General features: G+C 45.9%; 1 protein-coding gene across 1 annotated transcript in view; it reads right to left on the bottom strand.

Moving 5' to 3' along the window:
- Positions 1 to 13,104: 13,104 nt before the first annotated feature.
- Htr3b (5-hydroxytryptamine receptor 3B) overlaps positions 13,105 to 17,062 on the bottom strand; it is a 29,572-nt gene continuing 25,614 nt past the window's right edge. Inside the window, exons 7-9 of the mRNA XM_047519469.1 lie at positions 14,245 to 14,455; positions 13,933 to 14,118; positions 13,105 to 13,340 (exon numbers count right to left, since the gene is read on the bottom strand). Coding sequence (XP_047375425.1) covers positions 13,105 to 13,340; positions 13,933 to 14,118; positions 14,245 to 14,455 — 633 coding nt within the window. The remainder of the gene's footprint in view (positions 13,341 to 13,932; positions 14,119 to 14,244; positions 14,456 to 17,062) is intronic.

Raw genomic sequence — 17,062 nt, 5'->3', positions numbered from 1 at the left:
TGAAACTGACTTAGGACTGCTGATCTCCAGAGCTACTCAAGAGAACAGGTTAGTGTTGTTTGAAGCCCTAAACTTGTGACAATTTGTCACAACAGCAATGGGAAAATAATGCATTCCATTCTGGAGGCAACACCCACTTCACAACCAGTAGCACCAATCCCAATTGCGTTTTCTTTCATGACACAAAAGTTGAGACCCTCAGAGACCCAGGTTGGAGCCACAGGACCCTACAGTAGCCCAGGTGATTTTCAGCCCTTAAAACTTTGAGCTCTAACTCCGTTGTGTTCTAGGTTGAGCCATCTTCTTGCTCTCCTCCTCTGGAGTTTTCCACTCCAGGGTCTGTAAATAGACCCTGAAGTGTCTTGCTGACCTGAAGTAGTTTCCCTGAGAGGACCCTCTCAATCTTCCTGATTCCAAGCATTTAATTAGTCCCAAATGAAGAGTCTTCCAAAAGTGCACAGCACTTTGCATATTTGCTGACATAATCACATTTGCACATTTGCTATTGCCGCTGATTGTTGTCCTGGAAACTTTCCTTCCCCTCCGGCTTTCCTGAAGGTGGTTTCAGGCCCACATGAGAGCTGCAAAGAATGTCCTCTTGTTTCGCAAGGAATCTTCTGAATTCTCTAGCTTACCTTGTCATTCCACTGAACAAAGTTCGAACAGATCGACCCTAGAGAATTCCTGACCTTCACGCATGAACATAGATTACTACAATTCAGTGTTCCTAGGCTTGGGGTTTTTAGATATTATGTCACTTATTCACCACAACAGTCCTGCAAGGTAGATTTATTATTCCCACCTTTGGAATGAGGAAACTGAGACTCAGCATACGGAGGGAATCAGTCGAACGTGGTGATTGGTAACTGCGTGTGATAATCACAAGTGCTATCTTCAAATATGTCAGTCCTCCCCTTTTCTGGACATTTTTAAGAATCCTGTTTTCTGGCATGACAAGGACAATGAATTGTTAGGAGAAGACCAGGCAAGTCTTTCAGGCCAGGAGAGACCACGCCAAGGTCTCTTTCTTTGCTGTAGTGACTGGTGATGTTCTAAATGGAGGCAGCTCCCTTGGTCTGGACCTCAGATGAGGCACATGGACCAGAGCTGGGGCTGACCCGCAGTAACCTGCAGCACACAGCATACTGTCATAAGCCACAGGGATTTGGGGTCATCATCACAAAGGATAACCTCTCCTATGCTACCTAACCTCGTTCAGTGTTGGCTCTGCCTCTTTCCAGCTAGGTGACCTTGGACAAACCAGTTTAACTCTCTGGGGCTTGAGCGTAAAGAGGCATGGCATCTACCATAGAGCCTTGGGTAAGATTACTGAGAGCAGAAGGAAAATTCTTGGTGCTGCCCCTAGCACAATAAAAATGCCTGGCAAGTGGAAGCTGTAGTCACTATTGTCATCATTACTACAGGTATTACAAAGGAAATTAAGGAATTTCCCAGAATTCTCTAGTTAGAAGTGATTGACAGAGATCAGGAAGGGGAAGGAAATTGAATGTCTGAACAACTATTATATGTCTTATATACACAGAATCTTCATTCTAGGTATTAGATAAAATTACCCCTGGTGACCTAGAAAAAGTCAATTTAGAACAAATAAAATTACATTTATTTGGGGTTAATTGTAATTGTAATCTGGGAAAACAGTTTTAACAATCTTGAAAATATGTTCTGAGGTTTTACAAAATGGCAGCTGTGTTTATAGTTTAAAATCACAAGGGGATTGGAGATTATGTCACGTATTAGTTAGGAATTATAATTGGTGCTGGTAAAAGTTAAGCTGTCTTGAACGGTATTGGGTGTGGCCTCAGTCTTTGCATAGTTCGGAGGAAGGGGTCCGTGGTACAGAAGGTCAGCAGAGGTTAACAGTGTTTCCAAGGTCAACTCCCATGGGGTGAGGGTTGTGTCTGCAGCCTGGCTCAAGGTCCAGAGGTTCAGCTGTGGATGTGTGTGTCTGAGATCTCATTAGAATGGCCTCTAGACTCCATTTTCAATACTTCAATCCAATGCTCTCCCATTTTATTTTTATTTTTCCCTTGACATCCCTGTTTTACAGATGAGTAAACTGAGACTCAGGGAAGTTATCTAACTTGTCATTAAATAGTGGAACCAGGATTTGAATTTAGGCCTGGATGCCTCTCTCCCAATCCTTTTCTTTATCTTCCTTGAAGGAGAATTGTCCCAGCGTGGGGCATATCATTCACTCCCAAACCTCTGCCTCCTCCGCTCTGCCCTCCAACCAAGCGCACTGCTTTCTCAAACCAGCTCCACTTGGCAAGGACTCCAACATGCCAGTCTTGTCTAGCCTGCTCCTTCCATCAGGACCCTGCGTGTCCTGGCTTGACCTGCTTGTCCCCTGCCCTCCACTTGCTTCCTTCAGTCTAGCAATGAGCACTTGGGGTCCTCAGAACTGTAGCCTAAGGCTACAGTTGGAATCTTCAAACTGGGGCAGGGGCCTGTTTCCCAGCAGGGTATAGCCCCTAGCGGGGCGTGGCATGTACCCCTTGCACACATAGCTGTCACCCTGACAGGAGCTCCTGTGTTGCCACCACAGCTCCCTGGAACAAGAAGGGAATCAGCCCTGCTCTTTTCATGTGAAGATGCTAAAGCTCTAGATGTTAAAGCAAATAATCCTGAGATCAAACTCTTTTCTTCCACTCACTCACTCTTTAGTGGTAGACAAGATTCTTGATTTGTCTGGGCCTCAGTCTCCATAGCTATAAATTTTCCCTACCGTGTACGGTCACCATGAGGTCTCAACGTGATACAATATGGAAAGTTCTCATACAGGGCATGACATGCAGTAAGTGTCCTGTGGGTACTAGCGCTCCAGAATCAACATTATTATCATCATACGCATCATTATCTTGAGTATATTATGGCCTCCCAACCTCATCTGCAAATGAGAGCTCTCATTCCTCTCCGACTTTGGGTTCCTGCATTACACACACACACACACACACACACACACACTGATTCCCAAACCAGCAGATCGTGGGACCCCAGGCCTATTGAGAAAGCACTTGGTGACAGGGTAAGAGACTGAAGGGCAAGGGACAGGGAGTACAGACCCAGCATTCAGAGGATCAGAAGGCTCTCTAAACCTGTAGGGACACTTAAGGTCTGGAGCCACTTCCTCATCTCCTTGAAGTGGTGCCCCATAAAACCTAATGAGTGTTTGAAATATCGCCCCTATATAAGGGAGGTCTGGAAGATGGAGAGAGCTTTCATCCCTCCCAGGGACCAGGGCTGAGACACAGTGGCGGGGAGTGTAGGCCACTTGGCAGCCTTGGGGACCTGGATAGGAAGAGTGTTGGTGCCTCCTTCTAGCACCAGCACCCTGGGGGGCAGGGGCAGGAGCTCTGATGGCAGCACGGCCTACTCTGTTGCCCGGGATTGTCCCCCTCTCGCTCCCCAGAACCCAGTGCTTACATGGCAGCCTGGAGTTTCACCCACTGCAGCCTGACTGGCTTTCAGGGAAACTGGAATAGATGTTTCTTCATCCAGAACCCTCTGTGTCCTTCTCCATGCCAGCTTTTCTACCAGATGCTGGACACATAGTAAGGATGTCTACAATGTGGTCCTCAAGTCTCAGGTCTGCCTCCACCTGACCTGCTGATGTTTCAAGCGCTGAGGAGAGGGCAGGGGTCCAGAGAACAAGAGGATGATCTCTGTCAGAGATGAGTCAGTCATAGGAAATTCCTGGTGCAAGGAGAGGGACTCATGACTGAGAAGCCCAAGTAGAGGGTCCCTTGAGATACTATGGCCATGACTCAGTGGTCAGGAAGCCCCAGAGGTTTGCCCAGGGCAGCTAATGGGCTCTGGGGAAAGGGGGTGCCTGCCTGGCAGTCTCATTCTCTGGGAAAAAGGGTGTTTGCTGTCAGGGGAAGGGGGCTGGTGGAAGGGACCTTCTTTACCCTGGTTGGCTCTCTCCTTGGACGGCACACAGAGCCATCTCCGCCATCTGCCTACAGCCTATAATTGAGCCGCCCAGCTGCACTGGGTACTTGACTGCTCTGATTGTGAGGAGGAGATTACTGAGTGGAGTGCAGTGATTGGCAGGTGCCTGAGGGTCCAGCTGCCCTGGTAGGGGCGGGTTCATGTAACGCTGTGCTGCCCCTGCATCCCCCAGCTCCTCTGGTTTCCAGGAGCCCCTACTATCACCCTTTACCTTCATTGTCCCTTAGATTTCCTTCAATGACAATGTGCAAATGAATATGCAAATTCGATGTGCAACTCAATCCCCCCGGGATGTGGTTATAGTTCTATTGGAATCAATAGGTCTGGGGGGCCTCAGCATCTGCATTTCTAGCAGGTTCCCAAGGGATGCTGATGCTGGAAATCCAAGCACCACACTTTGGGTAGCAAACACTTAGGGTTTACAAAGCTTTCTCACATATATGATCTTCCTGGCTCTCATAAGAGTCCTAGGGTAAGGTGGCACTCAATGTCTCTAATGCCAGATGGTAGCTCCACATTTATCAAGTCTTACCTTATTCAGTTCTCTTGATGACGTGGCAAAGAAAACTCTTTCTAGAATTTCAAAATGGAATGAGATTCTGAGATAGTTAAGTAACTTGATCAGAATGAAAAACCAGAGGTAGGGTTGAAAATCAAACTCACATATTCTAACACTAGCCACCTCCTCTATCCACATGCAGAGTCGGCAAATATAAAACATTGTAAGAAGTAAAGGTCACGGGTGAAGCTCTGGACGTTCAACACTTGCAAGCATAGTGATAACACACCATTCTCCAAATTTAAAAAAAAGTGTGTGGGGGGCGAAGCTCTGAAGTCCGAGCACTCCTGAGCATGGCAGGCTGTCTAAGAGGTGCAACCTGGACTCTGAAAGCTTAGATTTGAATCCCAGTTGATGGTTTGGACCAATCCCAGTTGAATGTCTCCCAGAGGCCCATGTGTTAAAGCCCTGGTCCCTAGGTGGGTGCCTTGGGAGGTGGTGGAAGCTTTCAGAAGTGGGTTCTGTTAAGAGGTCCTCAGGCCACTGTGGGACCCTGCTCCCTTCCTCTTTGTCTCTTGCCTCCCATCCATGAGGTGAGCAGTTTTGCTCCACCACGCACTCCCTCATGAAGTTCTGTATCCCCTCCTGAAGGCCTAAAAGCAATGTGTCCACCTGATCATGGACTGGAACCTCTACAACAGTGAGCCAAAATAAACCTCTACTCTTTTTATCAGTTGATTATGTTAGGTGTTTGTTATAGTGGTGAAAGTTGAACACACTAGTTTGGTTACTTGTAGTGATCTTGGGCAATTCTCCTAGCCTCTCTGGGCCTCAGTGGTTTCAACTGTGAAATGGGAATGATAATACTGGGATTTTATAAATAATAGCCCTAATATTAACAATAGTCCTAGTATCTACCTATCTTTCTAGTATATGCCCTGGAAATACAGCAATGAACAAAAAATAACCTCCTTGGTCTCCTGGGGCTGACACTTCAATGAAATCACCCAAAGCACTCAGCTCAGTGCTTGGTACATGACAGAACCCCATGAGCATTAACTCTGACCATTCTCCCCACACTTCTCTTGTCTTTGTCAGACATTGCTAATTCATTACAGCATTTTTTCTCTCCAAGCCTGCCTGCAACCCAAAAATCTGTCTCAAGACAGCACTCCAGGAAACCTCTGCCAAGCCAGCAGATTTGCACTCAGAGGAAATCTGTCAGCTCTAAGTAACCATGCTGTAGTGGAATTCAAATGCATGGTTCTGACCCCACCCCTGTGTTCTTTCTGTGACACCACTTCCGCTCATTCAAAGCTCCTTGAGGCTGAGAGCTGTGTTGTATTCAGGTGTTCCTCTGGCATAGGCCAGGTCCCTGATGCAAAGAGTTACTCAGTAGGTTACCACTGAGCTGAGCGACTGAGTGAATGGATGTACGGATGACTCTTGGCTGGGTATTGCCCTCCTCACCTTTGCCTGCACACTTGTCCCAACACCCAACTTTCTCGCTTTTAGAGTCAGTCCTTTGAGTTATGTGGTCCATTTCCACTGTAGTACTCAGAAAATAAGAAGCATAGCTGGGATTCAGAGGAAGCTGAATTAATCATGTCTTATATTTTGTGTTCTTGTTTTTGGTTTTGCTGTTTTCTTGGGGTTTTTTTGGGGGGGGTAACAGGGTGGGTACTGGGATTGAATGTAGGGAGGCCTAGGGCCTCATATCTGCTAGGCAAGTGCTCTACCACTGAGTTACATCCCCAGCCCTCTCCAGTCCTTTTTATATTATTTTTTTTAATTTTGAGACAGGGTCTTGCTAAGTTGCTGCAGCTAGCTTTGAACTTGTGATCCTCTTGCCTCAGCCTCCCGAATTGCTGGGATTACAGGTAGGCACACCATACCTGGTTATTTTCTATTTTCTGATACTTTGATACTTGGGGTCCCACTCACCCTGCAGAGACTGCCTCTCCCAGGATTAGTCAATTCCTAGAAATAATAAACAACTCACCTGTGCAAGCATAGTTTTCAAATACAAACTAACTGATTCAGAGCCTATACCCTACTCCCGACAACCTCCTTTATTGGGGTCTCATATTTCAGGCTATTACCTACCTGCCCATTCACCCAGGGCCAGGTATCAGACAATAAGGGAGAGTCCCTATATCCCAGGACCCACTGAAATTATTCAAAGCAGCCAATCCTTCTTGCAGAAATCAATCAAGTGCCTCCCTCTGCATCCAGTCCCTGGGTCAATCTCAGCATTTCCTGGTGTGCACATGGCCCCCTCCTCACCGTGATGTGGTGTGGCTTATGCCCCCTAGGTTTGAGAACTGTAAATCATAAACTGCCTATTTTTGCAATCATCTCCAGATCGTTAGCCTTACTATATCTCAAACTTTCTATTAGTATGCTCTTAAAGCAAGGTCAAAACCAAAGATGTCTCCTCCCTGTCCATGAATTCTAAAGTTTTATCTTAGCAACTTATTCTAAATTTTTACTTCTTTTTTTTTTTCTTTTTTCTTTTTTTTTTTTTTTTACAGTGCAAGCACTCTACCAACTGAGCTATCTCCCCAGCCCCTAAATTTTTACTTCTTCACCAAAATATGCCAGCATTTATTTTCATAGGGGAGTAAATAATTGTCCTACCAAAACACTATTGAGCAAAATGAATGCTCTAGAAGAGGAACCATCTTCCTTCTGAGGCTTTGAGTGTACCTGGCGCACTACTGAGGCCCTCTAGGGACTCTTGTACCCCAGCTAGAGAGTTTGCCATGAATTTCTTTACCAGTTTGTGCTTGGCATGGGAGGAAGGAGTTCCACCAGTTTAGTGCACAGTGCTCAGGAAGGTAGCTTTGGGAAGCAAGAGCACAGCAGTGAGGATCCTTTGGGCAGTGTGGTGACAGAGGTGCCTGGGGTAGACAGGGTGGGGAGAAGGAATGAGCAAGAGGAAACTTAGACAAACCTTAGCGATTATACAACGTGACCAAATTTAGTGTCGATGCTGCAAGAGCCAGATATGAGGAGGAGGCTACTGTGGATGGGCCTAGGGAAGAGAAGGGGCTAGAACTGTATAGAAAGCTGAGAAGCCAAGGTTGGATGGGGAGGGGGGAGAAAAGAACTGCCAACAACACCTGGATTCCCTGGCTTTCAGCCTGGAGCTCTCGAAAGAGGACAAGCAGGTGACCAGGAGCAGGATCTGATCAAGGGCTGCCTACCCAATTGCAGGCTGGTCCTCTGTGACACCCAGGTGGGCTGATAATCCTGCTAGCTCATGTGGGCCCAAGTCTTTGGAGCCCAGCACTATAGTGACTGGAGAAGAACAAGGAGCTCCCTCCTCCTCAAACCTGGAGTCTGTCACCTGCCACAAAGCCTGCCCATCGCCCAGCAGCAGTTTCAGCTCCTGCAGAAAACCTGCCTGCAATTCCTGCTTTATGGCCTCTGCCAAATGAAGCACAAACTTAACTACATCACCTCCCCGACAGGATGAGAGAGGGGGCTGGGGTGACATGCTGGGCTTCTTCAGCCCCCTAATCTAATCACTGGTGTGGGTCATTTCAATTACAGACACCGGAGTGTGGTGGGGGCGTGGCTGCGCATAAAAGCCCCCGTGCTGTTGCTCGGCTAATTGTGAAGCTCTTACTGTCTCGGCAGGTAAATAACTCAGGACTGAGCGGTTTGGGCTGCTAAAATGGAGTCTGAGTGGGGTAACAGGATGGGGTAGATGGAGTTGGACAGGAAAGTGACAGAGGTGGGATCCAAAAGGCACGGTTTGGGGTTGCGGGGAGGGAGGACCAGGCTTCCCAGAGGAAACCTGGGACCTGGGGTCTCTGCCCTCTGCTGACCAGTCACTACCAGGGATTGGTGGAGGAACTCTCTGCCTTAAAACCAAGCTCTGAGGTTTTCTAGGAGCCTCTGAGCCACACAACAGACTTGAGTAAAATGTAAACATCTGTTGTGCTCATCTCACCTTTAGCTAGATGAATGATGGGATCACTGGAAGTGAGAGGAACTGGGGAAGCCTTGAGGTTGAGCTGAGAGCAGGGCTGACTCCCTTGGCATCTTGCCGCTAGCTCCCCTCATGGTTTTTCCTTTGCTTTCTGGTTCTGACCCACCCAGGCTCAAAGTCAGGCCACAGGAGACTTGCTGTGTTGGAGATTTAAGAGTTGAAAGCTTAGCTTCCTTCACTCTGGCGGCTCTTGCTGTTCTGAGACAAATGCAGAGGTGGTAAGTGCATCTTGGGAGGGAAAGAAGGTCATCACCTGGTTATTTGTGATGCAAAAGGATACGAAGGCTCTTGGGGTCCTCATGACAGCACCTGGAAGTTATCTTGAGATATGTGATGACATGAAGGCTGCCTAGCTGGCCTGGGACTGCTTAACCATCTCTGTATTCTAGACATCAGTGAAGGCCCCAGAGCAGGAGCTGTGATTTCTTGGTGAATGTCGAAACTACCTGAGATTCTGGGAGACAGCAGATGGTAGGAGCATTCACAGCTGGGAGAATCCCATTTTTGCTCTGTTCCTAGGTTTGCTTCCTCTATGAAACAGGCTAAAGCAACTCTAAGGGCCACCAGTACCTTGTGTTCCTCCAATGGTGAAGGCACTTTTCCAAAAGAAGACTGTCGTGTTACATGTCAATAATGTAATGATGTAGACCTGACACTACAAGTGAGTTCTTGGCTGTGGTTGGGATTGGGGCCACTTGGTACTAGATAGGGGAGAGCCCATTTAGTGAGCAGGCTTCACTGCTGAAGGGTTGCTTCTTAGCGGACGACATAAAGAACCTAGGCAGTGACAACTGGGCATGGAGCAAAGTTGAGGCACGTAGGAAGTGGAATTGGAAATCCCTTTGGGACCCCCATTCAAGTCCCTTTGTAAGGAGGCCCTTGATGACTTCAGCCCTTAACCTTCCGATCCTATAATAAAGGTACTGCTGGGAAGAACCAAAGTTCATAATGGTATTCTGATAGAGGCAGCTGGAAGTCAGATCCCACATCAAAAACTCAAGACTGGAATCCATCTGTTGATAGCAGGCAGGTCTTTTGTTTATTTTTTGATCTATATTTACTTTTCAAAATGCTATTGAATACATTGCTCATTTTTAGCACATAACTGTTAAAGGAATAAGAGTAAATATTTACAGTCCCAATTTTTAAATAAGTGAAGTAAAAGTCTGAGAAGTTAAGTTCAAGGTCCCTTGGGTAGATAGTGTTGGAACCAGGACCAGAGCAGCTCTCTGGACTGACTGGTACTTTCTCCAGCATACAGTTAGGAAGGAGGGACACCCCACAGCCATGTGTTCACTGCACACCTTTCCTCCTTTCTTCCTCAGTTAACTGGAGAGAACTGGAACCAAAACAGAAGCTGTAGAGTACATGGAGGCAGCGGAGGCCAGTAGTACCAAGTAGGGAGTGAAGCAGGAAACAGGTGGAGCTTTGCATGGACACTTCCTTCCTGTTCACAAACTTCTTATGTTCCTCATTTCATTAACAGCAGCAGTGGAATTTCATGGACAATTGGCGTTGAGCACTAACTGGGAGGTAATGAGAGAGGGAGGATGCAGGTAAAGGCTGTTTGAATTTAAATTCTTTTTCTTTGGGGGGACAGAGGGGGGCAGATTTTTTTAAAGGCAATTTTAGTACCAGGAAAAGTTCCTAGCAAACAGCTTTAGACTTTTGTGTCCTTTGCTGGCAACATTAGGACTGATGAGTGTCTTGCAATCCTCTGTGTCCTGTCCACAAGCCTCCTGAGGCTACCCTGGATGAGGGAGAGGAATGTCCAGGGACTGGGTGTCTGATCCTGGGAGATTTTGAAAACACACCAGGTACATGTCCACTGCCAGTATCCAGCTAGCGAGAATTACATTGTAGAAGATTCAACATGCAAAATGGTAGACTCCCTTGTGTGCAAAACCCTCAGTGATGTGGACATAGATGGGGGATAAGCAGAAAGAGAAAACAGGGCAACTATTCTAGGAGTATGTGACCTATGTGACAAAACAATCTCTCTCTCTCTCTCTTTCTTTCTCTCTCTATCTCTCTCTCTCTCTCTCTCTCTCTCACACACACACACACACACATGTACATGTATAATAGAGACTACAAAACATTTAAAAGGAGAAAGATACAGGATAATTTAAGACTAAAGACAGATGAGGGGACAGAGTCATGGAGTGCTGGGGTGGGAATGGTGGGGGATAAGACCATTCTGAGCAGGGCTCTGAGCCCAGAGTTGACAGACACATGATAAAGTAAAAGAAGAATTTGTCAAAAAGAAGTAGAAGCTTAGATGAGAAACTCCATCCTGAGGAGGACAGCAGGCAGGATGGCTTAGTTGGACTGAATGTTCTGTAATGAGAAATGATGAGAAACTAAGAAAATCAAATACAAAAGAAAGGATGTTTTATGGAAGGCTTGAATTCTAATCTTACTCAAACTCAGCTTTGAGGCCACAGGAACTTCCATAGATATGATAATTACTATAGATTTGGTTACTGGAGATTCTGAACCAGAAGTTGGTTAGTTACCCAAGTACCAGGAGACAGGGTTCTTCTGTTCTAGAAAGTGCCTGTGGCATAGATGGGAAACTAAGGAGCCATCAGGACTGTGACAGTTAACTTTATGTGTTGACTTGTCTAGGCCACAGAACCTAGTATTTGGTCAAATGTTATCTTAAATGTTTCTGTGTAGGTATTCAGTAGACTTGAAGTAGATTGGATTACTCTCCAAAATGTGGATGGGCCCCATTCAATCAGTTAAAGGCATTGAAAAAAAAAAAAAAAATACCTCTCCTAAAGAAGAGATACTCCCAAGAGTAGACCTCTGGACTCAAATGATAGCTGTCCTCTGGATCTCCAGAGAACTCTTCTGATGGCCTGCCCTGAAGATTTTGTACTTGCCAAGTCTCCATAATCACATGTGTGTTATAGGCTGACTTGTGTTCCTCTGAAGGTCATATGCAGAAGTCCTAACCCTAGTATCTCACAATATGATTGTATATGGAGATGAGGCCTTGAAAGAAGTAATTAAGCTTACAAGGAGATGCTGGGCGTGATGGTGCATACCTGTAATCCCAGCAGCTCCGGAGGCGGGGACAGGAGGATCATGAGTTCAAAGCCAGCCTCAGCAACTTAATGAGATCCTAAAGAAACTCAGCAAGACACTGTCTCTAAATAAAATATCAAAAAGGGCATGGAATGTGGCTCGGTGGTTAAACACACTGCATTCAATTCCTGGTACCAAAAAGAAAAAAAAAAAAAAAATTACATGGAGGCATCAGGATGGGCCCTGCTCCAATATGACTGGTATCCTTACAAGAAGAGGAAATTTAGCAGGGTGTGGTGGCACACACCTATCCAAGCTACTCAGGAGGCTGAAACAGGAGGATCCCAAATTCGAAGCCAACCTGGGCAACTTAGCAAGATCCTGTCTGAAAATAGAAAATAAAAAATGGACTGAGGAAGTAGTTTAGTGGTAGAGCACTTACCTAGTGCACACTAGGTTCTGGGTTCAATTCCAGTACAGCAAAAAAAAAAAAGATAAAATTTGGACATTGATGTGTGTATGCATAGAGGAAGGACCACATGTAGACACAGGAAAAGACAGAAGTCTACAAAAGAAACTTTGATCTTAAACTTCCAACCTCCAGAATGGTGAGAAAATAAATCTTTGTGCATTCAAGCTGCTGCCTACTCTATAGTACTTGATTATGGCAGCCCTGACTAATACAAGGACTATAGAGTATAAATTTCTTGACTCATCAGGCATGGTGGCACATGCCTGTAAACCCAGCAATTTGGAAGTCTAAGGCAGGAGGATCTCAAGTTCAAGGCCAACTTGGACAACTTTTGAGACTCTTTCTCAAAATTAAAAAAAAAAGGGGGGGGGACTGGGGATTAGCTCAGTGGTAGAGCACCCCTGGGTTCTATCCCAGTGCTGCTAAATAAATAAATTCCTTGACTCCCAGGAGCACAGGCTAGACATATGTCCTATCTCAGAGCCTTACACATGGTGTGTGCTCACTAAATATTGTGTTAGATGGGTTGGTAAACTTTGGCACCTGGGATCTCCAAAGCACAGGAAGAAGATAGAGGAAGGGAGTTGGGTCAGCTATGAGTGGAAACATGAGCTTCAGAAGGATGCAGGTATGGTGGGAGTTTTGTGTTCTGGTGGGTTCAAAGTTGACCGTGGGAATCAAATCAAGAGTGCTCTGTGACTGACTTCATATTCTCTGGTGTTCCTAACATAATGCTTAGACTTAATCAACACTCAATAAAGGTTTTGTTGAGTGAATGACAATAAATAACCAAGACAGAACTGAGAGATGGAGTAATCTTACACTTTAAAAAACCATTTAAATATACATATGTGCATGTATGTGCTTTCAGATCTCTTTTCTGAGAAGGCCCACAGTGGATACTGGGGAGGGAAGACTTGCTTGTTTTACATATCTTATTCTGTCTATACATTTTCATCATGAATATAATGCTGCGTAGCCCATAGGCTGTGTACCTGGACTCAATGAAAAGAGGCAATGGTGGGTAGGAATCATTTAGACCTACTGTTCCTCCCCCTTTGATCTTCTCACAGCTTTCCCTAAGTACTGTGACCATGCATTGATTGAGACCAGCGATTTCAATTTTCACAAGCCACTCCACAGTGCCCAGAGAGAACACAGGGTGACAGAATAGAGCCCCAGCATGACAAGGTAACTTCGGAAGAGCAGTTTGTCAAAGCGGTACAGGAGTGCCAGCCACTCAACTCCCCGTTGGTCCACCTGGTCCTGAGTTTGAAGGTAGTTGTTGATGGATCGAAGCTGGAACCAGACTTCCTTCAGGGTTCCTGACTGGGCCTGGTGCTCTTGACAGACTGGGGACTCTACGTGATAGAGGAAAATATTTGAAGTGAGCCTAGGGCTGCCAAGGTCCACCTGAATTTTCAGTTGAATCTGACAGTCTCATCCTTCAAGGAAAGTCATGGGCAAAATCAGGCAGTGGGTTGGGTGGGTTGGGACTATCACCCTATTTTCTTGTTAAGGCATGGCTATACTGAAGGAGGGAGAACATGGCAGAGCTGTAGTGTGTAAGTAGGGTGTGCATACTGAGCAGATCAGGTTGACTCAATTGGAACTTTTAGGGACTGGGATGATTCTTATACTTTTTCTTTTTCTTTTGAAGTAGGGGAAGTAAATCCAAGTAGAGAGCAAGCTTACATGCTAGAACTTTACTACTCTAGAGTAAATGACTGAGTTACTGTAGGTAATTGGTTGAAACTGGAAAATTAAACAAGTTAAAATGACTTCCAGCAGGAGGTGACCTTCAGTCCCCAGAGAGGTAATATAAAATATGGTGCTGGGACTAAGAAGCAGGTGCTTCAGATTCTCCACAAAGTCCAACAAATGGCCTGGTCCTTTGCTGATGGGCACTGTTGCTGAGGGTGACCTAGAGAGATGTCAAGGTTTCTCACAAACCTGTTACTCCAGTTTGCTGGGCCCTTAGGTCCATTCTAGACCCACCAGTGTCAGTATCCCCTTGAAGGCACAAGAGGGGTAGTAGTTCCTGCCCACTGCTCCACTCATCATGGAGGAATCTGACCAACAGGATGGACTTCGATAAACTGAGAACCAAGAAGGCCATGCAGACTGTGAAGAAGACCCCTGGGAGAAGGCACCAGAACAGAGAAGGTGGAGTTAGTTGCAGTCTCTAGGGTCTTTCCCTCCTCCAGTCTGAAACACAACACCAAATCTTTGGCACCAGCATCAGGTGACCCGTTGGCTGCTTACCAATCAAAGAGGCACTCCCTGAGCTCCTGGGTACCTCATTGGACATATTGACCCTGAAGACTGTATAGCCCACCAGCACACTGGTCTTGAACACAATCCTCGCCCGGCAGTTGGGTGGCAGGTAGAAGCTCCCCAGGTCCACAAGCATCAGGAAGATGCTGGGAATCAGCAAGTTCACAACATAGGCCAATGGGCATCTGCGAATCACCACCTGGCCAGGAACAAGGAGTTTGTTGAATCCAAGCTCATCAACTAACATTTGACCAAATTCATAGCCAGGAATACTTCCTTAAGTCCCAACATGCAAAGTGTTCATATGCCATGTGAAGTCTGTGTAGTTTATCTTAGAAGTATGTTTAAGGTTATTGTGTGGTTTAGAAATGAGGGAGAAAATCCTTTAAGCTTTTACATAGCCAATATTAATATTAATGATAGCTATAAGAAGAAGTAGTTAGCATTTATTTCCCACCTGCTATGTGCCAGGCACTGGACTGTTTCATATGCTTATCATATTCAATCCTGAAAACTTTAAGAGCTATGTATTTTTATCTTCATTTTACAAACAAGGAAAGTAAGGTGCAAAGAGGTTGAATTATTTGTCCAAATTCACATACTTGGTGAGAAACTCCTTTAAAATTAAAACCTTCCTTCTCTTAAGCCACTTATGCAATATTGGGTATTATTTTCAGCCTCTTTCCTTACTTGAAATGTGAGCTCCTTAGCACCTGAGGATCTATCAGTGTCTGGGTAAGAACAAAGAAAGAGAACAATAAAAAGGGGATATTGCAAGGGGCTCAACAGACTATTTGCAAGGTGTGGGCAGGGTATAAAGAAACTACAAGGAGGCCTGTGATCCCAGCCACATGGGAGGCTGAGACAGGAGGATCACAAGTGTGAGGCCAGGCCAACAACTTGGTGAGACCCTGTCTAAAAATAAGGAATAAAAGGGACTGGGGAAGAAAAATAAGAGAAGAAAAAACAGTGAAGGTCCATATAGGACTTTCTGAACTGATACAACTCTTATGCCTGAAGGGCCCAAGGGTTAGGGGTGGTAGCCAAACCTGAGAAGAGAGAAAGCTGTATGGGACAGGAGCCTTAACTTTCTCCTAGGAACACAATAATCTAGCAAGGATTCCACCAGAGGCAAATGAAGAGGTAAGTGCCCCCTCCCTTTCCTCCCTCCCTCTCTCCAATCTCCCGCCACTGCTCCTGCCCTACTCCCACTGGCCAAACATGACAAGGGATTCCGTCTCTGTGGGCCCTAGCTCAGTCTCACGGAGCACAGAGAAAGGGGTAGGAGGGGGAAGCGGGGTCCCCTGGAGTGGGAACCAACTGAACCTACTCAACTCAGCCTGCACTGTGGGGGTCAAGTGGATTTTGTAGCTTGGAATTTGAATCTCACAAAATCACTACTATTGTTGCCATTTTGCACTGGGCTGGTGATGTCCTTAAGAAACATATTCTAATCTTTCTCAAAGATTAACCCAAAGGGGTTAATCAAACCAAACCAAAGGGGTTGCCTCCTTCACTCGACTGTGATCGCATCTCATCCCATCTCTGGGGCAGTGATAATTCCCCAAGGAACCAAAGTAAGATTTGTGTTAGAGAGTGTATTCAACATATGTTTGTTGAACAAACAAGCATCCTAGGCCCTTTGCTACTGGACTCAGACAAAAATAATGCTTGGAATCTCTTATTTTTTGCATTTGCCAGACAATGGAATGTCTTCTATGTATCAATGTGCTGGATGCTTTTATTCATATGATGTAATTTATTTAATCCTCACTGCCAACTCATTGGTAGATAATATCCTCCGTTTTATAAATTTCCAAAATTAAAGCTCCATCCCCTTAAGTGAGTAAGTGGCAGAGCTTGGATGTGTCCCCAAGCTCCTTTCCCCCATAGCATAGCCACAACCGTTGATCAGACCAGACCTCTGATTAGCGTGCAGGAGCCTTCTCCCTCATGTAGCTCTCCTGCTCTGGTAGAGAATCACAAAGAAGTGTGCCAAGGCCAAGATGATATGCAAAGGCTAGTGATAGAGCAGAAGGTGGCAGGGAACAATGTGGCTGAGGGAGTACAGATGCCACCTTGGTGGTGAAAGCGGGGCTCCCCTGCTACTGGGTCCAGGAGCACATCACAACTCAGTGGAGCTTGGCAGGCCAGAGCTGCTTGGCGGATTATAGTCTGGCTGTTGTCTTTCACATTAAACATAATTGGCTGCAACTTTCTAAGCCAGAGCAACACTCACTGCTTTGCAATAATTTGGTTAAAACACATTTCTACCAAAGTGCAGTCAACAAGAAAAACAACAACAGAATTAACTGTCATCAACCTGCACCTCTCTAGCTCCCCTCCTCATGCTGTGACTGAGATGGCGGGGAGAGACAGGAGATAAGGGGTCAAGTGGTAGAGTCTGTGTGTGTGTGGGGGGGGGTTATGTTGTAACCTGGCAGGGGCCATTGGTGATCTGGCCTCATGGCGGGGGTGAGAGGGGGTGGCAACCACACCTGCTGTCTCTGGAGGGTAGAAATGTGAACACCCCCTAGAGATACTGTGGCAGGGATTACGTGAAAGGGAAGAAGTCTAACAGTATCACTCTAAGGAAAAGCACAAGTAGGTATGTCGGTTTAGTGAAAAGAGCTCAGACTGAAAGTCAAGGGCACAGAGTTCCAGAGTGCTTCCATTGTAGCTTAGATAAGCAAGTTTAAGTGATCCTGCATGAGGTAGCAAACCTCTCTGTGGCTCAATTCTTACCTCCCCCCTGCCACACACTTTTATTTAGTTTTGCCTCGACATATAGCTTGGTACAAATGAG

This window comes from Sciurus carolinensis, chromosome 11, assembly GCF_902686445.1.
Source record: "Sciurus carolinensis chromosome 11, mSciCar1.2, whole genome shotgun sequence".
Classification (NCBI taxonomy): domain Eukaryota; kingdom Metazoa; phylum Chordata; class Mammalia; order Rodentia; family Sciuridae; genus Sciurus; species Sciurus carolinensis.
The sequence above is the reverse complement of the archived record's forward strand: the minus strand, read 5'-3'. Positions and strand labels throughout refer to the sequence as shown.